Raw genomic sequence first — 25,548 nt, 5'->3', positions numbered from 1 at the left:
CTGTGCTGTAATAGGAAAACAGTTTTTTAACAGTTCTAATAAGCAGTTGCTTATTAGGAACTAGATATTAAGCACTGCAGTCATTTCACTTAAATTGAAGTATATGTTCTGTAGCCTCTAAGAGGCAAAAGAAAATATTATGTTACCAGCTCAAAAAATGTATGTTTTGTATTTTCTTTTCAAAAGTTTTTGGTGCGATAATAAAAGATAAGCCTAACAATCGCAAAAAAAAAAAAAAAAAAAAGAAAAGGTGTGACAGATGTAGATGTCTGTAATCACCATCAGCATGGATTGAAATACATCTGAATTTTGCTATTTGAGAGTTATTGAAAATATAGATCAAATTTTTTAGTAGCTACATATAACATTTTACTTTGTGAAGATAATGGCAAAACAAGTTATGACCATGTCTCTTGGACATACCTAGTCAGGATTTAACAGTAGTACAGTGTTACGTAAAGAAAAGTGATAATTCACACATTGATGCTGTTGTAATATATTGATATTTCACTCTACGCCTCACCTACAGAGCTACTTTGCTTTCATTTTTAACATTTTAAAAGCTATTTTGGACATGATTTCTCCGAAGCAACAGGCAAGAATGATCTACAATTGAGTGCCGTAGCAAAACTGGATAGTGGAAAGTGTTTATGAAAGGCATACCTGTCCAGCTCTTGCATTTTCACAGACAAAAGTATCGTAGAATACAGCGAACTGTGGGGCATTGTCATTAACATCCAAAATTCTTACGTAGACAGGTACACGAGTAGTATCTTTGGGGTTGTCTGACAGGAGAAGAAAGAAGAAGAATGAGTTTATTTTCCTACTAAAAGTTTTTTTGTTTTCTTCCAAACTTCATGAGCAATAGACATGCAAAATTAGGTATGAAACTGGTCAAAATTTAGCATACAAACTTATACCAGGTAAGAATCAGACCTCCTGAAAAATAAGGAGGTGGTTTGCTTAGAGTAAAAAATAAATTAACATATTGGTATCTAGTGAGTAATTAAGCTTTTACATGAAAATAGGGGCTGCAACTGTTAATAATCTATGCAAATGTAGTATATGAAAATTATGCCCATTACTATCATGACGAATTTGATTATTTGGTGGGCTCGAGTATTATTCTGTTGTAAGGTTTTGATTTTTAATTTTAAAATTTTTTAAAATTTGTGATGTTTTGTTTTACACAGAAAAGATATTAGTGACTTTGTACATACATATTTTGAAAATTTTTCAAGCCTGACTTTCCTCTCTTGTGCCTTAATAAACTGGAAGAAATTCCAACATAGCCAATGAAAATATCCCCCATAAAATCAGGTAAAGAATTTTTAGAATCAGAGTTTTTATGTTTAAATTGCCTTAAAAAATATGAGTGTAGATATTCAGACCTTAGGTTACAAAACAAGAATAGTAACCTCCCCCTTGCCAAATGTCAAAACCCTAGTATTATCTAGAGTGCCCTCTCATTAGTATAGGTTAATTCAGGAATACAAGCGTCCCTGTTCCCGCTTGCTGATCTAGTTGCCATACCAAGAATCTGAAATAATGCCTGGGAGTAAAAAAGTGCAGCCATTTCTTGGAATTCTGCTGGCTGGCTGCTAAATACTATAAAATTTTGCAACTTTGGATATAGGAATAAGGATATAGGATAGGATAGGTAATAGGATATTGGATATAAGTAATAGGATAACTGGAATAGGATAAGTAACAGTAGAGATGATACAAAATAACTGGGTTTTTTTCCCCTTTTAAGCTGCTTCAAATAAAACAGTAAACATTTAGGAGTAGCTGGCATTAAGTTCACTTGTTATTAATAACACCTTTGGTAAAGAGTGTGATGTGTATCTTTTTGACATCCTGAATTGTTTAAAATGGCACGTTTAGGGCTCAGTTTTTCATAGCCTTTTCATTTGTATACTAACTTTCCAAATGAGTTCTAGTCTTAACGCTGCTGCCTCATTGTGTCATGTTTCACAGGTAATATTTTTAAAAATTTAAAGACCTAAATCTAATCTCCCCCTTCACTTCTTTCTTCAAAACTAACGTACCTCTTTGGAGAATGCTAGCTACTCCAACTAGGTCCAGAATGTAAATTTGCTCAAAGTATCCTGACAAGGAAGTAAGTTTAGCACTATGATATAAGCATACAAAGATACTAAGATTTTTCATTATAGAAATACTTCTGAAAAGTATTCTTACAACATTGGACAGCACTGTAAAGGATTATAAGCTCAGGACCATCCATCGCAAGAAAAAAAAATGTTTTAAAAAAAAAAAAAAGTACAGCTACCGTGTGTGCTCAATACAACCAGTCTATTGCTCTGGACTACAGAAATGGGGACAGGCAGGCTAAGAGTGGTTAATTGGCTGGACGTGATGTTCCATTTAGTTCTTTGTAGTGTAGTTCTTGCCAACCATGCTTCACTGCTGATCAGCAATTTTTTCTTTTTTTGACTGATGTAGAATTAACCCTAAAAAAACAGTGTCTTTAAAAGCAAGTGATCCTCACTAGCTGATTTCAAAGACCAGACCTTTGTCCCTTAGAACATTTTTTGTCAGGCATTTATTGATTAGAGTTAATCTCAATAATGTAGCAGGTTTATATGTACAGAGAGCTGATTTAAATAATCCAGGAAATGCTACAGCTTAGGGATCACATTGAACCTAATTTATAAGATGTGTTGATTCCAAGAGCTGTAGGTGTAGATACCATAGGAAGAGATAATGAAATTATTTCTAAGGAAATGAAGAAAATGATAGAGACAAAAACACAGATTACCATCCTGAACTCTGCTACTTTAACAGCAAAATCATGTCATTGTCCTCAAAGAAAAGGAAGAAAACAGAATTACTCCAGTGTTATTATTTATTTGGGTCACACTTCAGAAGTAACTTGGACATTAAAGGTCAGTGGTGGAAGTAGATGAGGAAAAAAGCAATGAGGAGACAGCTGCTATTAGCTACTCCCAATTACTTTCCCAGAATATCTAATAGAAGGGGGGTGGAGGGTGGGGAAGGAAGGGAGCTTTTTTCTCATGAAGTCACAGCTGTAACTTTGCAGTCTAAGGAAAACTGAAAGGAAAAAGAGACCAAATTGGCTTACTGATCTCAGCTGCTATAACGCTAAGATTGTGCCATTGTGATATCTCACGGTCAAGTGGCTTAGAAGTATAGATGGACCCATTTCCAGAATGAATATTAAATATCCTGTCAAGGTCAGTGTGACGATCCAGAGAAAACCTAAATATGATAAAGAAAGAAAACGTATTGTCAAATGATAGAAAATGGAACAAAGCATACGTTTTACAACAAGTCAATATAGCTTTTAGGTTTGTATGTTATATTACAAAGGTTAGTTTTGAGAAGACATGTATTTAGTTTCTATAAACATTTATGAAAATTCTCAAGGTTAGTTCCATAGAATGAGGAACAAAAATTGCAAAAATTTCATAAGTATGACACAATAATGTAAAATGTGATCATCTGAGATTTTATAGACATATGTGAGAATCACAAAAAATAAGTCAGAATTTCAATATAATAATTAAATAATTGTTTTAATCCTGAAAGGAAAATTGTCTTTGATGTAGTGTTCCTTCAGACTGAGACTGACAGCTAATTTATGAGCTTTTTAAAAGTATTGTGATAAACTCAGCTTCTACCCTTTAGGGTATATTAATTTACTAGAGATCAAGTTAAAAAAAAGCTCTATAAAAAGTTCACATGCAGAACTTTCACTTTCATGAATATACTGATGTTAAAGGACCTTATATGCTGCCATAGTTGCTATACTTTTGCAAGTAAAACTTCTACTAATACAATATGGCAGAATGTCAAACTAGAATCAGAATATTTATTTGTCCTCCATTTTTTCTAATATTTAACACTGCCTTCAAAGTTAGGATTGAACCTTTGATGTGGAATTAAATGTAGGATTTTGCGAAGTACAGAACATTTATCTAACTACCTGGCAGAATTGGGCCAAATTAAAAAAAAAAAAGTCTGCTAGTACTTGTACAGTACAATAGAAACAAATTGTTCATGTTTCTATAGACTTTTATAGTGATCTAAACAGTTCATAAAGTGTATCTGTTTTTACTTACAGTACTTAACTAAATTAAGCCAAATGAAAAAATGCTGTAATATGAAAATAGTGTCTATAACGTTTTGGTGGGTTTTGTTTGCTCACTCCACCACACGTGATAACATAAATATGTAAAACAAACAAACAAACAAAACCCCAACAAACAAGCTGACACCAAAATGAATACAAAAACAAAACAAAAAGAAATTAGAACAGCCAAAAAGACTTCTGAAAATGCAGGAAAGACTTGCTCAAAATAATTTTTTTACTACTAGCTGACTATAATAACTGTCAGTTAGAATTAAACAAAAACCTGCTATTTTTCAGAGGAATCATATTTAAAACTATTTTGCTTATATGATAAGCATTTGATTTTACTTCATCCATGGAAGGAGTTTTAATGAGGAAAAGAATTTATTTTGACAGCACTCTAGCTAACAGTTTTTCAGTAGGCAATAATCACTTCTCTAGCTAATGAGATCTATTCCACATTGTTCCATTAAAATTTCTACATCATTTGATAATAGCACATACTTATATCCCATCATATTACTTCTAATAGCCTACAAATGCTACCAAAATGATTATTTTCAGAAAATACCCCCATATTCATTGAACAGAAATGGAAATTAGTGCAACAGGAAGCTATTGGCACTCAATTTACAGGAAGCCTAACTTATATAGAATTTTAATAAACAAAACCTAATATTTTAAAATAAACAGCTAAACAGAAAAAAAATTAAAAACTGAATCAATTCTACAACCTGAAGCTGTAATATTATTTTTAATAGCAGTATTAAAGTATTATACAAACTGCCCTAATTTCAAAATATGACAACTTTCAAAATACTTTAGTTTAAATGTTGGCTATTCATTTCCAGGGTAAACACACAGTACTTTGCATTTAATATTGATATTGTAAGAAGTAAAAGCTTGTAAAAACTTATCCTAGGTAATTATTCTTTGAATGAATATACAAGGCTGCTTTGGAAGGTGAGGAACAGAGCAAATACTAAAGAGAATTTGATCTATGCTATGCAAATTGTTTTAAAGTTCTTGTCTTCAACTAGGTAGCATTAAATGAAAGCTAAAAGAAATGACTGTACTATGAAGAGCATTATCACACAGATCTTTGATTTTTTTCTTCAAGCGAACTAAATCTAGGTTCAATGGTCCCTTTCAATTTTTTAGAAATTTCTTTGCCCTTATTATTATTGGTTTGCTCCACCTGCCTCTTCTAAATTATGTTTTATAATGAGAATGAAAGAAATATCAACAGAACATAGAAAAATTATATAAAATAATCTTTAGGTTGCTACTCTGTGTAAATAATAGTGATGAGGGAACTACCTGACACAGTTCTTCAATTCAATAAGTTGTGTCAGAAACAAAATGAGCAAAAGCTCCAAGTTTGTTCTTTTTCCAGTCACAATTAAGAAAATATGACTACTAAAATTGTCAGTTGTCTCATGCAATTAGAGTGGATAAATATGCAATGCTAAGTTATTTATATATTCTTAAATTTTAGAGGCTTGGTGTTATCTCCTGTATTTTCCATACACATGAATCACACAGGAAAAAAATTAGATTCAGTTTTATTTCCAAATCCAGTTTTACCACCTGGGCCTCGTTAAGAAGTATGTAGCAATTGACTTCAAAATCAGTAAATAAGGTTCTTTTGCCAGAATGTAATTTTGTACTTTGTTCAGTATTTCAGACAACACACATCCAACTTGGACAGCGTTGTCTTACCTGTTTCTTAAAGCTTATGCATTACAGAAAAACAAACAAAAATCCCCACACCAAGATATCGTTTACTACATTCAGCTAGATGCGATGTAGCATGTACCATCTAGTAGTATACATAGAAAAGATTTTTAAAGGTATTCATCTTTCAATGTCTAATTTCTTGGGGTATTCGAGCACACACAAAGATAATTTTATTCTGTATAGCAATCACTCTGACAAGCCTGCAAAGCAGGAGGCACCAACCAGAGATCTGCACTGCATACTTTCCAGGACTGACCAGAGGAAGCATTAGAAAGCTCTGTCCTGTTCCTGGGCCATAGACTGGTTTGGCACTTTTTCACAGTGTGAAGCAAGTAGTCCTGAAGAGCCTACTTGAAATCAATGTGCAATTTTATAAGTTTTCTGAGATTTAAAGTACTAGAAAATATTTGCTGTGTCTCTTGTGTGCAAGTGAATGGCTGTTCCCTGAGGTGTTTGGTGGCTTACTGATACCATCATTCTCAATTCTGTCTATCTCTGGGACACTAATAAATAACAGAAAAAAACATTAGCATCTTCTTCCTGTGTGCAATGTGTACGTGAAAATTCATGTTGTATTACTATTTCTCTTAATTTCTTTAGCAAATGATGTGTTTACAGAGACTGGAATATTACCTTATTGGACTTGAGGCCGAATCAGGATCCCGTGCCATTACAGTTCCTATTATTGTCCCCAACTCAATATCTTCATGCACTTCAAAAAGGTAAGAAGATCTGCTGAAGACAGGAGGTTCATCTACGTCTTCTACAGAGATTTTCACAATAGTTGTATCTTTGAAAGGCCCAAGATAATAGAAGCGTGGATCTACATGGGTATTCTCAGCTTCTACTTTCAAGGTATAAAGTCTTCTCGTCTCGTAGTCCAGTGGCTAAAAATGAAGACGATGATAAAGTTTATTAAATTACATTACATATTGGCAGATGTTGACTTATATACATAATGGAAACTGAAGAGGACTCAAGCCTTGTCAGATCTTGCCCTGGGTTGGGGGAACCTCAATACAGTTCAAATTTTCCACAGCATAGGAATCACTTTCTCCAGTAAGAAACTTCCATTGTTTTTGGAGGAAGTTTCTCTTCCTAAATATTATATGAATTATTATAGCACCAATGACAAAAAGATTTTCAGTGCAAATTTACCAATTATTTAGTGAATTTTGCAGCTGTTTCACAAGCATATGGATTTGAAACAATCATACAAGCTTTTAAAATACTTGAAATACAGACTTGAAATACTGACATTTCAGAACAAGGTACTTACTACTAATATTTCTCAGGAAATACTATAAACTCTTGGATACTCAGAATGGCCTGAGTATCCTTATTGTCAAACAAATGTAGCTGGCTTTAAATACCAGGAATGTTTTAGGTTTCTTTTAAAGAGTGAGCGTGAGTCAAAGTTCTCTATATCTAGAGAAACAGTAAGAGCTTAATCTTGTTCCTTTTCATTTAATTTAATGAATCCAACATCAGAGATTTTTTTTGCAAAATAGATTTGACATTTTTGTCAGCAGTTCCTTTTTAAAATGGAATGAGAAAAGGTTCAGAGTTATAATTAGAAACCATTTTGGATAGAAAAGAACCTCTATTCCTTCAAATTTTTCTAACTGTCATAGATGAAAAGTGTTAGCTAATTAATGATACTGAGGAAATGAGCAAGCTGAGAATTTACCTTTCTGACGCAAAGAAGACTTCATTAACTCCCCCAAAATCTCAGGGAGATATCAAACTGGTGGTTTTCATTCATCAAAATGGGTGGTAGAAGACTTGTTTTTTCTGCCTAACTGCTTTTAAATACAAATTAATGTTCATGAAAGATGGCAGAGTGACAGCCTAGAAATGTAAATATTCTATTTAAGAGCAGAAAGATGCAGTTCAGTGAAAGAATGAGTTTCCCCACTGCCCCAAACTTGTTTTAAAAAAGTAGTTAGAGCAGAAGGGAGAATATCTATGTATGTAATTGAGAAATGCAACATAGTGCTGCTATTTTAGCTAGATCTGAGGCTATTGGTGTGTCTATGAAGTGCAGCATGCTGCTGTTAAGGCATGCTGACTTCATGCCTAGAAGCAAAGAAGCCATGTTAGTTCTGCTTTATTCTATTAGCTGTCTTAATTCGCCAGAAGGTGCACCATGCAGATGTAGTTAACCTGCTACTAGTACATTCATATCCAGTTTGGACATCTCTTCAGGCTACACTGCAAAACATGGACATAAACCACGTAGATTCCAATATATCACCAATAATGAACAAAACTGTTGCCCAAATATATGAAATTGCAGCAAAGCAATTATTTTGTCTGTGATAACTTGCATAGAAAAACTTGTATAGAAAAAGTTCTTTTGCAGCAGGTATTAAATTCAGACTTAGTAACTTAAGGGCTCAGTAAAGGAACACCAGCTATTTGTAGTTATTAACCATTGAAAACAGAAATGACAATCAATGTGGCTAAATAATAATAAAAAAGAGAATATTTTCATAAATGAACAAACTGAGCATATCTTCTTCCTTGCTAGTTAATACTGTTGTTTGTGCTAGCTGAATAAGCTGCTTATTTATCAATATGAGAAAGCATCCTGAAAATTGCAAAATGTGTCAGATTGCTAATGACAAAACAAGATCTTTTTCATTAGTATTTATTGGTGACATTTTTGGAGCTGCTGTGTTATAACTTACAAATTTTTTGTGCTTGATCCAGTTATTAGACTGTTTTTTCAAGACTGTATTGATATAATATAATAGCAGTCTGTGTGAAAAATTTGAAGCAAGCAAGAAAGGAGCATCTCAAGAGAAGCCTTCCCAAGCTTCTAGGAAAAGGAAAACTATTGGGCCCCAAACTTTGTATTTTCATTCCTTCCCAGGTAAATTACAATGCTGACTATGAGCATAGAAGAGAATAGAGATTAAAAAGGAACACACTCTGATCTTTGCTGAACTTTTCCTTGGTTGCCATTATCAAGAGATGTGGAGACATATTTTATAGTAGTCTCTAATTCGTTATTCTATATTTAAGGAGGTTTGTTTAAAAGCTAATATAAACAGTGTTTTATGTTAGAAATGCTGCCTGAACTCTTTAGAAACACATCTCAAAATCCCAAAGAAAAGGACTGAGGGACTTCTGGAAGGGAAATTTTTGAGGAGCAGGAGAATGGCATTTCTACATGTGAGATCTTACACCTCTGAAAGTGCTCTGAGATGCAAGACAGAGGGCTGAACTAAAGCTAGCTCTGAAACAGGGTTACTGTCATTATTCACTGCTTGTGTGTTAACCACCTGACATGCTGGAAACAGGAACAAAACAAACAATATAGCTTGCGACTCAGCTTCCATGAGTGTGTTGGTGTTCGGGCATACATTGGTCACCTAACTTGATGAGAATCTCCTAGATAAGGAAAACCTATGTCTCTCACTACTGAGTGAATTGTGTATTGCTTGCTGAAGAAAATAGGTTACATGAATACTAAAGAAGTCTGTATTTGAAATCACAGAGCTAATTAGTGCTAACACATTGGGGATGGTCCATTTTTTACATACTTTGCTGGCAATAATGCTTTAAAACTGTGCTGCGTCTCAGATATTGTTACCACCTATTATTTCCGGTTCATCTTAAAAGGAAATAGTACCGTTCAGTCACTGATGGGGGATGCTTGCAATTGTTAAGCTGTTAGAACACGTCATCTTATGACCCAAGCACTTTTTCCCATTGAACATTTGTGGCATAATGTTGACACCAAAATCATTTAGTGAATGTTGTTAATAGACACCTTTCGCACAGTTATGATGCCTTCCTGTGTGTCCTTCTGTGTCACAATATCAAACATATCTGTACCATCGCCATCCATAATTCTGTATTCTACTTCTGCATTTTTTCCAGTGTCTGCATCTGTGGCTTTGATGCTGCCAATGGCTGTCCCAACTGGGGAGGACTCAGGAATGCGGAGGTGGATGGTACCTGTCAAAGAGACAAAGAGCCACTCAGGAGTCCCACAAGCCATTACACATGCATTAAGTAACATTGTGTCACACAATAGCTGATTACATATTTTTGTCTATCTTTAACTCTAGAGAACTTGCCATTTAATACTGGGAGGATGGGCAAAATGTGAGGCAGAGAACTATGCAGGGGAAAACTTTAGGCAGGAGATTGCAAACAAAATCATAGAAAAACAAAATCATAGAAAAACAGGATTGAAAAGGACCTCTATTCTCCTATTTCAAAGAAGAATCAAGTATGTCTGTACATTTGTTGTCTATGTCATTCCTGAAACATCACCTGGAAAGACTGCTCTGTGTTCTTTTCAGGCTTCACTCTGCTTTTTTCCCCTTAATAGCTAAGGTCAATCTTTTGGGATATATTTTACATCTATTTTATCATGGAAGCAATACAAAGAACAGAATCCTCTGACTTCGCTGGCCAATTCTAAGCAGACAACTGACATTTCAGCTTTCAAAATTAGATAGTCAGATACGATATTAAATAAATTTGAATGACATCTTAATGCAGAGATAGGTTTTTGAAAATCCACAAGCAGAAGGTGTGCCTATACCTGTTAAAGCAGTTAATTCATACTTAAATAAGGCTTATGAACATTGCAATTTTGGTTTTGTGCTCCTTTTCTTAGCTCAATTGTATCCCTGTATTGTGGTGTCATTCAGCTGATAAAAACATAGAAATAAACCTGTCGTGTTTCAGACATGCTGCAATAAATTGAAATAAATATCTTACCATACATTTTAGTATTCTATGTCCTAGCCTTACTGTGAAAACTGTAAATAAGGGTTGAGATCTTTGATCCCATCTGTCAGAGCATACAGTAAGAAAACACGTGGGACACATAATGCACTATGAAGAATTCTCAGAAAAAGATTTTAAAATGAATGCAGATACAGCTGTCATTCCAAAGATGAAAGTTAAGTCATCAAAGCTTTATTGAAAAACATTTTCTTCTCTGGTGTTAGTTAAGTGTTCCAAGATTTGCTGTTTTAACTTAGAGACTTCCTAACGTAAGTAAAGTGAGTTAGAAAGATAGTTCAGTTAACAGTAACACAAAAGTGGAAGTGGTAAAGGCCAGCAACCACAACAGGGAAAAATTGAACAGGCTACCCGAAAGGCAGCACATATATTCCTTGTTACAAATAAGAAGTACAGAAAAGTTCATAAAGGCAGTTACTAGTTTTGTGCCATCAGGAAGAATCATGGGGAGAGAGCAGTGGCAAGGCAGTACAGGAAGGCCACTGGCAACATGATCTTATCTTCAGGAAAGCACAGGTGAGTCATGTGAGGATTATCAGTGTCTCATAACAGACTATATTACAAGCCAGCTACAGAGTGACAAAGGAACTGGTTTTGGTTTTAGGAACACTCACTGCAAAAAATCCTATTATTCATTGGGATGTTTGAGACTCTCTCTCATTCTACAGAACTATTTTTTTCTGTTCTGTTATACTATAGTTTGCCAAACCTAAAAAAATAAAGAAGCAAAAATTAAAAAAAAAAAACCACATTCACATATAGTTTGTAATTAAATGTTGAATGAAAAATATTGAAATTTATTTTCTTCATATAATTTTACATAAGCAGCTTTTGATATGAAACTGATATACAGCAGCAGAATTAATACTTTATGGCCATATACACTCCACATTCTATTGATATGAATTTATTTTTACTCAGTTACATTTTGGTGTTTCAAACGAGTGATTTTTCTTGCATTTGGTCTGACATTTTCATTACCTTTCTCTAATACCTAAATCTGTGTACTTTGCTACATTAGTATATAATCTCTCTGTAATCGCCTAATGGTTAAAAAAACAGAAGAAAAAATAGCCTCTGCTCACATTTAGTATTTATTCAGTACTATGTGAGACTATGGTGAAAGACCACTTTTTTTTCCCAATTAATATTTATATGTTATAATTAGTTTTATGGTGTCTCAACTATTCTCCACATTTTTTTTCTGGAGTGCTTAAAGCTACATCCCCAAGCTATGCCCTGTGGAGACTACTTTGATTCCCACTACAATACTCAACTCATTAATTTAGTCTACAAAGTGCTAAGAGCTCATATCTTGAATTGCTAATAAGGTAGTGGAAATAGAGAGTGTAAAATAACCAGAAGCCTATCATCTGAAAGATAATTTTATGTCTAACCTATCCATTTGTAGAAATCTCCACCATAGTATGAGACACTTAGTTTTATTATTTTTGTCACTGAAGACATGTAATGCATTGACTAAGTACAGGTTGCAGTGCAGCTTTAGACACTGTATCAGAACACAGACTACACCAAACCAGAATTATTCTTGCAAAACTCTGCTGTTAATCCTTTTTCTCTCACTTCTCTTCTTCCTCGAGGAGAGTAATTTACTGTTTGCATTTACTCCAGTGAGTGATGTTTTTTTCATTTGTCTGTGAGGAGTAAAAATGGGAGGATCAAGGAAAGTAAAAGCTTTTCCATATAGTAAGGAGAGTGGAAATCAGCTGGAAGACTAAAGTCTACACACTTGTGTCTGGAAATACTTCAGTCAGTCATAAAGAATGAAAAAGCAATCTTATTCATTTTAACCTTCTTCCCATTTACTCTTGAATAGGCACATAATGTAAAGGTAAATATTTTTATAGAGTAATACAGGCTATAGTCTCACAGGAGACATGGGCTGCCATAACTCAGATGCACTGAGCTTCAGTCAGACTCAGGCTCCTAAGTCCATAAAACACTGTTTCTATTTATCATTGGTCAACACCATCTCCTTACTTCTGAGAACACTTGGAAAGATGACAGCTGAAACAGAGATCCAATATATGAGGTATTTAATGGCCTTTCTGTGCAGAACCTTGATAACATTTTAAATTTTATCATGTTTCCTCAGAAGAACAGCCACTGCTACCTATATGTTTGTCAGGAGATCTTTAAGAAGAGAAAAATATTCTGAAGAGTCCTAGCTCTGTAGTCTAAACAACAGAAGATTAATGACTGTTTTGGTTTTTTTGAGAAAGTATGATAAAATACAGTATGTAGAATTTTCCACAATTCTAATATGAGTTTCTTGTGGGAGAATTTTAATCTATTATGAAACATTTTATTGAAACATGTAGCTGTAATATGCTACTGAGTCCTGTGAAAACATAATAGACATTTTAATATTTTTCCTGGTAATTTATAAATCTGATATGAATCTATCATATATATACATATATTCATATATTAGGTCTCACAAACCTAATACACATCTTTTTTTTACTAATGGAACAGAATAAGCATAATTTATCTTAATCAGTATCAATTCCAGTAGTCTCATTGAACTCTATTAAAATCGGGAATCATTATAATGTCTATTTGCATTTTGAGATTAAATATAAAGATTTTTTAAAAAGTCAATAGCTATTTTTATTTTCATATATTTAGTAAAATGAGTCAGCTTTATAAATGTTTTCATTTTCATTTCCAGTGAAACATACATTTATATCTAGCAAAGCTATTGGTAGAAAGTAGAGAGAAAAAGAAAACAAAACAACAATAAAAAAAAAGCATGACAGTAAGACTAAAAGTTTCTTTAAAGCAAAGATCACATCTGATTTACACTGACATTAGTAGAAAAATGCAGAGATATTTCTGGGATGCTACATCAGATCCTCATCTGACTCAAATATGATGCTGGACTGCCAGATAAGTAATGTAAAAATGGTCTAGAAAGTTGCTCCCATCATTCTAAGTATTAATTTAACACACTGTTTAGGAAACAAGGGAAAAAAAAAAGAAGAGCATAAATATGCATGTTTGATGCTTATATGCTGTTGTAAATTTAACTGTTGAAATTAGCTTTTCTGTAAAGCTTTGAACATGACACCTCTTTGAACAGTCTTCCTCAATCAGTCCCGAGAGGAGTAATACAGCATTCCTCACCTACACAGCACTGGAATTACCATAATCCTCTATATACAAATGGAAAGAGGAAAAATAATAAATAAAAAAGTTGTGGAAATACAAAGAACATAAAATGACAAATTAACAATAAATTCTTCCAGAATAAGGCCTGTGTGGAAATGCACAAACTGTTAAGTACTCATTTGTTCATGATTTTTCTATTTTGAGTGTGTATGTGAAATCACATGCTGATGAACATCTTAGGTAAACACATATATATTAACGACAATATTAAATTGAACAAAATTATGTACTCCATTTGTACCATAAAGAGCATGTTAAAATCAGAATAATTTGAAGCTGAATCTGTTATTTTGAGTGTGAAGGCTGATCACCAGTAACTACTGGATTCAGTGGAGTTATACAGAAGAAAAAATGGGTGGTGAGAATACTCTAAATCCTTTAGCTATTAAGTATGTCCAAACCATCTTGCAAATATTACAACTTCAGTATATGCAAAATGCTTCAAATGTATTTAAAATGCTTAACCTTTAACAAGTTTGATGTTACATAGTTTAATATTCCCATATTACATAGAGACCAAGACTGGTTTTATATTTTAGTTTGAGGATACAAATTCTTGATAGCTGTTCTATCAGAAGTTAAAAAGCATTATAAAAAGCTTTGGTAAACTTAAGCTGTAAAAAAAAAAAAGTTAAATGCCATTTACTATACTTTGGGAAATTTTCTATTAGGTTTTGTAGCACTATAACTGGAAAAGTACAAATCTGCTTGATTCCCTTCAAGTAATTTCTTTTCCATGTTCTTCATGATTAAATATTTAAGCACATACTACAATTCAAACATTTCTGCATATCTAGGATTACTACATGTTTTATTTTCCAGTGAGGGAGTATGTAGGATTTAAGCAATAGGTAAGGGAAAAGAAAAACATTGCTCTAATGCTCTTATGAGTCCACCTACCACCCCCTCCCATAGTACTGAAAAGTATTCCAGGTTTGCTGCAGTTATATTTGACCATGTAACAGTTTCCCTAACAAACAAATGCTGTAACATTTAATATACTGCTTTAATAATAGTGAATAAATCAGTACATAAGCCTTTTGTTCATGTGTGCCCCATAATCTAGATTTACTCTAAATTAAACCAGATGGTGATTGCTTAACTCTTTAGTTTGAAGCTTTTACAGTGCAAGGCAACTATTAAATGCAGCTTACTCTGGGGGAATCGAGGTGGATTGTCGTTGACATCAGTCAAAGTGATGTTCACGGTGGTGGTCCCTGATAATCCACCCATCTGGCCTCCCATGTCCTTTGCCTGGATAACTACTTGGTACTGCTCCCTGTTCTCTCTGTTCATGTTTGGCAAAGCAGTCCTGATGATGCCTTAAATAAATAAAGAAAAAAACAAAAATAGGTAATAGTCTCTTTATTTTTGATGTGCAGCAATCTGCTGCATTTTTTTGTATTAGTCTGTGAAATATATTTCTAAAATACTCATTTCATGTTTTAAAGTACAAATTTCTGTTCATAAGCTTTATAAATAGTCTTCAGTACAGGCTATCTGTTTGTTAAACAAACCTACATCAAAGCTTCCTTTCCAGTTTACATTTCATGCTAAAAATGATGCAAAGTATTTATGCACAAGGTTTATGACTAGAAAGAACATCTTTTATTAGTCCAAGTAGAACCATTAAGAAAAGAAGAACAAAATTTTCTAGGACACAAACCTTTCTTCTTGCCTTTATCAGAAATGTTGTTACTTAGATCCTTAAGCTATCAATAGCACCACTGTAAAGTTACTTATGCTTCATGGTGTCAGCTGTAATAACTCTAAGTTTTAAATTTATTATAAGAATTATAAATTATGAGGAAAAAAAGCAAGATATATTATTTCATTTCAGTTAGTTTTTTAAATTAATTTTTTAGGTGACCTAAGATTTTTAAAATGAAAGAAAATGTCTACAGTTCATGGTAAATAACAATTTTCCTGACCTGTTTCTGGTTCCACAGAGAAATATGGCTGTCCCTGAAGTATGCTGTAAATTACTCTGGCACTGTTTCCATATGAAGGGTCATCGGCATCAGTAGCTGTGACTTGCACGACAGAAGTACCTGAAACATCCAAAGTCAACTTAGTTTCACATGGTACTAGGTGGAGGTCCAAGAACATCAATTTCCATTCAAGCAGACTCCAAAGAAAATTTTGGCTAATGTCTGTTGGGCTTTTCAAAAATATTTATGATCTTATAGTCAACCAGGTACATTCTTCCCTATTTCAGGATCTCATTCTACATAAACTGAATCTAAACTTCCCTAATCCCACAAGCGTGATTAAGATCTAATTAGCAAATGTAAACAATAGCTATGGTTTTGAGCTGAATTTTTATCTTTACCCAGCTACAACAATTTCATACTTACGTACTCACTTCCTCTTTTCAGAAGACTTACTTGTTTTTATTAAAATAAATATCTGCTTTCCATTACTTAGAACAGATTTTTTTTTTTTGTCCAATGATGTCAACATGATATGAAACTACACACACAGAAACATGACAGAAAAAGATGATTAAATAGGTCATTGGAACTTGGGAAAAATTAGTCATCAATTCTCCCTACCTTCTAAGTGTTAATATAGATAGGTACTGTCAGAAGAAATATTGCCATATGGACTTTGAAATCTGCTGGCTATTTAGACTCCAGAAGTTTTTTAAATCTTAAGGACCATCTCTAAATTTTGGTGGAATATACCAGTCCTTCAAAACACGAAATGCTTACCATTGCCTCTGCCATTTCTTGCTGAATCAAAATAGTTTCTACATCCTGTTCAACTCTTCCACCTGAGAAATAAAGTATCAAGAAGGCTCTCCCCTATTGCACCTCCATAAAGTGTAGATATGGTTTTAAGTATATAGGAAAGAAGTGAAAAAAACAAGGAAAAGAAAATAAATCATCATATGCATGTGACTGGTTAGCCACAGGCTATTCTGAGGATCAGAAGGCTTTCAAACATATTTCTCCTTTTATCCCAATTCTTTCCCTCCACCAAATACTACCATATATTGTGAAATAAAGCACCTGTAAATCCACGCCACTTAGCACAACTATTTATTTCCTCGCATAGTTTGACCACATTACGTATTTATTCTAACCTACATAGAAAGGCAAATAGAAGTAAATGTTAAGCTTCCTCAGTTTGTTAGGGATTTCACAAGATGATGACAAATCTGCTTTTGACAAGTCAATTGTTCAATCGTGAACAATTGCGCCCAGTATCAATGGAATGAGCATGTGCCTAACTGTTAAATCAGAGATGAGTTCTCAGAAATGTTCAGTTTTCAACTGTTTTAGAACAGAAACACTTGTTTTAGGGAGTCCCTAAAAGTACTTGCATCTCATAAAGAAGGCATAATAGGCAAATTCCTGGTTATATTATTACTGATATTAAAATTGAATGAATCACTGATTTAACAGAACAAAGCCTCAAACACAAAACAAAATTTAAAAAAAAGATTAAAAATTGCTCCACAAGTATAGTGAAAAAAAAAAGAGAAAAATTATGAATACTTTCCACTGTCCTAATGATTGCTTTAGTGATCATCTAGACTAGGGCTGAAACTGAAAATCTGAACATCTTTAAAATATAAGATGTAAGAGTGGTAGAGCTGTCCCAAAAACTTAATCTGTTTCCAATTCACAAATGCCTTATACCTCCAGCCACACTGAACTCCATTTGTAGATATATGTCTATATAACTATTCTGTTAAAAGATACAGAGGCCTTTTTGTTGAATATATTTAAGTTCTGAGGAGTATTGCCTTGATTCTGAAATGCACTTTTTAGACCATCCTAGTATGTAGCAAACTGCAGTGCTAGAATGTATACTTGTTCCTAAAGAATATTTGCTCTAAAATGGCGAAGAGGTGTTGTGTAAAAGAAAGATAAGAACAAATCATGTTCAGTAACTTAAGTGCTGTGAGTAAAGGGAAAAAAAAAAGCAATAGAAAACAATCAAACGACCAAGTACACTGATCAACATGGCATTATCCAAGTAAAGTTTACAAGTCCTCCATTTCATATCCGTAAAAAAAGAGAATGGCCATCATCAAGGCATCTATCACAACAGCACAATGTATTAATCAGAAAAGTCTACATTGCAAACCCATGAAATGTGATATTTTGTCTCTATTACATGTAACTGAATTATTTCTTGTTCCTAATTTTCACCTTTCCTTCATATGTTCAAATTAGCAGTATTTATTAATAGGTCAATTGTATGAGATTTTTATTTCATTTTAGTTTAAAAAATCATGCAGAATCAACTTTGAAGGATAGTTTGGAAGAAAACTGAAGAACGTGTTTAATAGTTTTAAAATAAATTAAATTCATTTGTAATGTAATAAGGTGTCTAATAGTTACTGCTGCCTCAGTTATGAGTGTCATAATACACACATAATATATTAATTAATGCTATTTTAATAAACTTACACATGAAACAGAACAAATCATATCAGCTATCCTTCTCTCTAGCTGCAATGAACATGGTGCAAGGGCACCACTACACTTCTGCTTGCCATTCAGGATGCAGAAGTCACCACTTTGATCTTGGCCCTTGCTCATAAGAGGAAGAGAGACATGCTCTCTAGGCTTCTGCTGAGGGATCAGTGATTCCTATGAAAAACCTGACAGAAAACATCCAAAGAAGTGAACAGGAGGAGTATATCAGTATATCAGCTACGTTGTGTACAGCAACTGTCAAACCATCAGTTTATTTTGCTTTGCTTCAGTTCATTGAAGTCACTGGAGACCACTGATGCTCAATACTACAAATATATTGTTTGCTCTGGTCTGAAACCTGGACCAGAAACCCCAAGGCACTGAAGATGATCAGTCATGCTGGGGTTTAAAAACTACAGTGTGGGTGTGACTTAGTCAGCACTACTTGTTCTGGGCCTCGCTCTGTCTTTTACATAGGCACAGATTGCTTCTTATGAAGTTGGTAAGAGTCTTTGGCCTTCAGGATCTAAAGCCTAATCTGAACTCTATAGGAGGATATAAAGGAGACAGTGAGTGATAATATACTGGAGAATATGGCACCAGCTATGTTATCAATAAGACATATGAATTCTGTGATTTTCTCCTTGTATACTTGCAAATTTTATTATACAATAAACCAGAATTATACAGTGGTGAGCTAGGCCCAGAAATAAAACTGTCATTTGTCAGATTATTGTCGTTCTCAGAAGGCATATTTTAACATAATTTTAATTATAAAGTTTGAATCTCCCTAGGGTCTGGTACTATAATAGTAATTAATATATTTGGCCCTTTTTAATGTGTTCCTTGCAAGCATCTTCAAACACCATAACAGTATTAATAACTTTGACCTCACAATGCATTTATGATGTAGATGTATTAGATAAGAATCACTGAAAATAATTAGTTAGGAAAAGAACTCACAGAATATCCATTATAGAGCTGAATTTGAAACTTTTATTTCCTTTTCCTTGCTCCCAAATGAGTTATGAGAAATTTAACTACAGCAAGTACCCTCCCTTGTAAATTATCCATACAAATAACAAATCAAATTAATAGAAATTTTCTGCTCTTTGTAGTGGAAAAGAGAGGAAATAATGACACATGTTCTTCCCTGAAATAAACTATTTAATGAAGCAGAATAACAGAAGAAGAAGAAGTGGAAAAGGCTACATATTCAGAGAAGTTGATGTCAGAAAGGTCTTTGGCTACATGGCACTCCTGTAACTTGGAAAACAATACCCTGGAAACAAGCACATCACTGGATATTTCCAATTCTTTTAAGATGTCCCTTTAAAAAAAAAAAAAAGTTTAATCTTGGGGTTTTTTGGGGGGTTGTTTTGGGGTTTTTTTTTCCTTTTTTGTCCCCTCTCTTTATGGCAAAATTTGTGCACAGAATGAAATTGAAGCTTGTAAAAAAATCTAAAAATGTAATAGAATAATTTCAGTTTTTGAAATCTGTCATTATTGACATTATGAAATTATAAATCAGAAGATGCAAAAGGGTTTGGTGAGAGAACTATAAAAAAAAAAAGATTGAAAAAAATCTTTGTTAATAGGAAACAAGAAGGATGTGTTTTAAGATAAATGCTATGGCAGAGAGGACTAAGCATTGGGAATTGGTGGAACAGCACTAATGAGGGAGTGTACAGAAAGCCTAGGGAGAAAGCCAAGCAATAGTAGCTCTAAATGCTGTCTGAAGAGCAAGACAAAAAGATAACCACAGGTAGAGATGACAGGTTAACTGTGGGACACCCAACCTGTAGTTCACATGTAAACACAGAGGGAAGTTATATATTATGAAGTATCTATTGATATCCCTAATTCAGAAGCAGAAAAGACCAGCTAGGGTGCATGACAGGTAGTAGAAATAGCGCTGAAGATACAGGATGGAATAAAGATAAGGAATGATTAGAGAATATATAGGCTACAACAGATGAATAGAGAAACATCAACAATAAAAGATAGGATGTGATGATTAAAAAAGAAAAGGTCTAAATAGCAGAAAGTTTTGAAAGCTTGTCTAAAAGATACCAATAGGCAAAATCCACAGAAAAAGCTGTATAGAGGAAAACCTTTGAATGAGCAGAAAGAGATAGGTGAAGAATATGATGGACAGAACAGAAGATTGTAGTCAAAACCATAAGAATATACTGAGTCATAAACTTTGAAAGTAAGGAAAGGAAAAAAGTTAAAGAAGATAAAATATCTGGAAATTAGTACAAAGACTTCAGGAGAACAAGATGTCTTCTAGGATATTGACCCAACTGCAAGATCCTGAAGTTGAGCCATTTATCTCTGCCTTTACTATGATTAATAAGCAGCAGAAGAAAGATGAACAAGACAACAAAGAATATATGGGCCTTTGTCAAGACACTGTATTTGATAATAGAAATAACCACATTCTTAGGTATCCATCTTGCTAGTACCACAGCCTGAGGAAGAAATCAAAACTGCTCTTTCTGGTCTGAAAGTGGCTGGGGTATGGCTACATCATGATTTGATACCTTAAGGATAGGGACAGAGGGAGTAGATAAAGACTTAATAGTCTTTTTCTTACCTCCTGGCCCCCTTTGTAGTACCTTCTAGTACAGGGCATTTCAGGATGGAGCAAACCCTGCACTCCAAAGGATGCACAGTTTTCAATTGTTTCAAGCTGATGCTTCTTGCGTGGTTTTGCTACTTTTGCACTTCTTTTGATGCTTTTGGTGAACAAAGCAGGACATTAGGCAATGACAGCCTTCATTTATGAATTAGTAAAGAAATAATGGTGATTAAAAGTTTACCAATTTACTCAGTTATTAAGTAACAGATATGGTGGTAAAGTGATGAAATGAATGATATATGCAATCTTGCTCAGAACTTAAAATATATGAAGAGAAACCCCAATAGCTCTAAATTCTGGCTGCTATCTACATTATACAATGTAGCTCTCAAAGCAGTGAGTCAGAGTCATATGAGTAAACTTACATAGTATGATATGCTACCATGTCTGTCTCCCTTCTGGTATTCAGATGAGTGCATATAGAGTTAATATGAACATCTTATCACTGTGGTTGCAGTACAGATGTGTACAAATAGACAACACAGTTGCAAAACTGCAGAATAGTTGACTATTTTTTTGGCAGTTCTTAAAATAGAGATAAAATTAAGCCTATCCATTTGAAACAGCGATATTCAGTACTGGGATTGAGAGTGCAGGCACCAGGTGACAGCAGACGTCTTGAGAATGGAGTCCCAGAATAACATAGCAGAGGCCCCAAAGGCATAAATACAAGTTACAAGTTACTGGTCATATTACAGACTGACTTAAAGTACAACAAGGGAAAAAAGAACAAATATTAACATCTGTAAAACAGTCCTTGTATGGTGAAAATACAGGGAAGATAACTAGAGGATATAAAAGATGATGACAACCTCTACAAGAATTGGAATCAATGAACAAAAAGAATTGTTCCAGTGTTGTCTCCCCCCAGTAAAAGGCATGACATCTGATCAATATTACCATCTATCTGCAGCAGGTCCTCTTTCACCTTTGGTAGTGAAAGAGCCATGCCTTTTCATTTGCTATTCACTCCATTTTGCTATTATCACTCACCAACCAGACTTATATATAGAAAAATCTTTCTCTGTATAGTTGGTTTAAATAAATTGTAATTTTAAAAAGCAGTGTTTGTGTACGAGTATGTGTCTGTCCAGTGCTCCACCTGATAAAGTGACTGATAGTAAACTATCAAAGTTGAATGCACAGACAGAAGCAGGAGTGCAAGGCATTCTATAAACATATAGATACATTTTTAGTGAATTCTAGCATACAATCATAGAACCATAGAATATCTCAAGTTGGAAGCAATCCATAAGGATTATGGAGTCCAACTCCCTGCTCCTTGCAGGACTACGTAAAACTAAACCATATGATTAAGAGCACTGTCCAGTCGCTCCTTGAACTCTGACAGATTTGGTGCTGTGACCACTTCCCTGGGGAGCCTGTTCCAGTGACCGACCACGCTCTCAGTGAAGAATCTTTTCCTAATGTCCAATCTGAACTTCCCCTAAAGCAGCTTCATTCCATTTCCTCGTGTCCTATCATGGGTCACCAGAGAGGGGAGATCAGCACCTCCCCCCTCTGCTGCCCCCCTTGAGGAAGTTGTAGACTGCGATGAGGTCACCCCTCAGCCTTCTCTTCTCCAAGCTGAACAAGCCAAGTGACCTCAGCCATTCCTCATAAGTCTTGCCCTCGAGACCTTTCACCACCTTGGTTGCCCTCCTCTGGACACGCTCTAATAGTCTGATGTCCTTCTTATATTGAAGCACCCAAAACTGCAAACAGCACTCAAGGTGTGGCTGCACCAGTGCAGTGTAGAGTGGGACAATCACCTCCCTCGACCAGCTAGCTATGCTGTGCTTGATGCACCCCAGGACACAGTTGGCCCTTTTGGCTGCCAGGGCACACTGTTGACTCATATTCAAGTTGCCATCAACCCAAACCCCAAGATCGCTTTCCACGGGGCTGCTCTCCTGCCTCTCATCCCCCCAGTTTGTACATATAACCAGGATTACCCCACCCAGGTGGAGAATCCCACACTTTCTCTTGTTAAATTTCATACAGTTCATGGTTGCCCAGCTCTCTAGTGTGTCCAGATCTCTCTGTAAGGCCTCTCTACCCTCGAGGGAGTCCACAGCTCCTCCTAATTTAGTATCATAGGCAGACTTACTTAGTGTATGTTCGATTCCTGTGTCCAGATCATTTATAAAAACATTAAAGAACACTGGCCCTGAAATCAAGCCCTGGGGAATCCCACTGGTGACTGGCCACCAGCCTGATGTAACCACATTTACTATAACTCTTTAAGCCCGACCCATCAGCCAATTACTCACTCAACGTATTATGGACTTGTCCAGCTGTGTGCTGGACAGTTTATCCAGAAGGATACTGTGAGAGACAGTATCAAAAGCTTTGCTAAAATCCATAAACCCCACATCTGCTGGTTTCCCTTGGTCAACTAGATGGGTGACCTTGTCATAAAAGGAATTAAGTTGGTTAAGCAGGACTTTCCCCTCGTGAACCCGTGCTGGCTATGACCAATGACTGAGTTGCCTCTCAAGTGTTTTTCAGTAACTCCCAGAATAACCTTCTCCATGATTTTACCAGGCACTGAAGTGAGACTGCCAGGCCTGTAATTACCAGGGTCTTCCTTCTTTTCCTTCTTGAAAATTGGGACAACATTTGCCAGCTTCCAGTCAACTGGGACCTCTCCAGACTCCCAAGACTACAGAAAAATAACAGAGAGAGGTCCCACAATGACATCAGCCAGCTCTTTCAGTACCCTGCAGTGAATCCCATCGGGACCCATAGATTTATGTGCATCCAGCTGGAGCAGCAAGTCTTGAGCAAGTTCAGAGTCAGCTGGGAGTTTATCATCCCTCCAGTCACGGTCTTCCAATGAAGGTCTCTGGGGGTCCCAGGGCCCATCATCGGTGTTGAAGGCAGAGTGAAGAAGGCATTAAATGTCTCCGTTTTGTTTATGTCCCTATTTGTGAGGTGACCAACCTCATCAAGTAACGGACCAATGTTGTCTCTGATCCTCCTTTTGCTGTTTAACATATTTTAAAAAACCATTTTGTTGTCATTCACAGTGCCGGCCAGCTTGAAGTCTAATCGAGCTTTGGCCACACTAATTTTCTCCCTACAGTAGCGAACAGCATCTCTGTAGTCCTCCCATGTCGCCTGTCCTTGTTTTCCAAGGACACTTGTGTGAAAAGGAAGGTCCATACACTTTCCTTTTCCACCTAAGTTCTAGAAGAAGATCCCTGCTCATCCCAGCCTGCCTTCTGTCCCACTTGCTTGACTTCCAACAATTTGGAGTTACCTGCTCCTGTGCCCTTAAGCAATGACTCTTAAAAAGTGACCAGCATTTATGAACCCCAATACCTTCAAAAGCAGATTCCCAAGGGACCTTACTGACTAGCTCCTTCAGCTGCCCAAAGTCTTTTCTCCCCATATCCAGGGTCGAAGTTTTGCTGGCAGTTTTTCTCCTATTGCCATGTAGCTTGTTCTTTTAGAAGATTTTGCCCCTTCTCCATTCAGTCTTTAGTTTTGAGGTTGCAGAGTAGATCTATTTATGTTGGAAAATTAAATTAGTGTTATGAAGAAATGAATTAACTTTGAGGAATACCTTATAAAATCACATCATCCACTCATGGACCACAGGTGAACATATGCTTCTAGGGATCAGCCATAAAGCTAAAACTCATAAAGCTAAAAGCAATTTCTACCTATCAGGTAGTCAGCAGTCTAGCAGCTGAATGACCACATTTATAAACTCCAGGGACATGATAGATTTTAACCTAGTTACAATTCTCTAAATTATGGTCATTTTATTGACAGAATAAAGTCTATTCATTTCAGCACCACTATTTGTGCAAGATACACCATTTATATTCTAAATTAATCCAAGCTTTTTTTTTTTTTACCCATCAGTATAGTTTTTTGGATATTGTTCTTATCATCTTATCTCTTTTTCTTATCATGTTTTTATTTTGTTGCAGTGCAGCAAAATTTACACTGTCAAAATTTGTATGACCTATGTGGACATACAGATACACTGGAGCCTCACATCCTGAATATTTTAGAACCATTGAAATAATGTCTTGGATGTTTGAGAACACTTAACAAAAAGATGATCTTCATGTAATTGAGACTGACAAAATTAGGAATCAATAGATTATAACTGAATGTTATATAATAGCATAATATTTAATGAAAACACTGAATTATTTTCATAAAATCTTTCCAGGAATATTTTAAGCAATGCCTTCTGGAATTTATAGAAAGAACATGAGAAATAAAATGGAAGCTCTAAGACATTTTTTCAGCCCTACTGTAATCTTGCCATATGCCTCTAGAAAATGCAGCAATGCTCTTTCAAGATGCTCTGCCTGAAGTTATATACATATACTGAAATGCATGATTCTAGAGAACTGATCAGTAAAGTAATAAATCAGTATTAAATTTTGTTCTATTTTGGAACAGTAAAGAAAGAAGATTTTCGGTTCTCCTCTTTATGTGGACTAGTTTGATGGGATTCCAGTACAACCCTATGCAATAATCTGACAGATTTCTTGCCCTTTCTTTTTTTATTTTCCTTTGTACTAAAAACTGCTTGCTGAATGTTGGGACTTTTAAAAATTACTCAATCACAAACTAAAAGCAGATTGAGTTATCTTATTAAGAATAGTAAATTATTAGTATTA

At 34.9% G+C, this 25,548-nt stretch overlaps 1 protein-coding gene across 1 annotated transcript in view; it reads right to left on the bottom strand.

The window, feature by feature from the left end:
- Positions 1 to 25,548, bottom strand: part of LOC142406703 (cadherin-10) — a 65,379-nt gene that overhangs the window by 11,837 nt on the left and 27,994 nt on the right. The window contains exons 3-8 of the mRNA XM_075495639.1: positions 15,754 to 15,873; positions 14,977 to 15,144; positions 9,639 to 9,826; positions 6,491 to 6,744; positions 3,107 to 3,243; positions 664 to 785 (exon numbers count right to left, since the gene is read on the bottom strand). Coding sequence (XP_075351754.1) covers positions 664 to 785; positions 3,107 to 3,243; positions 6,491 to 6,744; positions 9,639 to 9,826; positions 14,977 to 15,144; positions 15,754 to 15,873 — 989 coding nt within the window. The remainder of the gene's footprint in view (positions 1 to 663; positions 786 to 3,106; positions 3,244 to 6,490; positions 6,745 to 9,638; positions 9,827 to 14,976; positions 15,145 to 15,753; positions 15,874 to 25,548) is intronic.

This window comes from Mycteria americana, chromosome 2, assembly GCF_035582795.1.
Source record: "Mycteria americana isolate JAX WOST 10 ecotype Jacksonville Zoo and Gardens chromosome 2, USCA_MyAme_1.0, whole genome shotgun sequence".
NCBI lineage: Eukaryota > Metazoa > Chordata > Aves > Ciconiiformes > Ciconiidae > Mycteria > Mycteria americana.
Note: the sequence above shows the minus strand (reverse complement) of the source record. Positions and strands in the feature narration are given on the sequence as shown.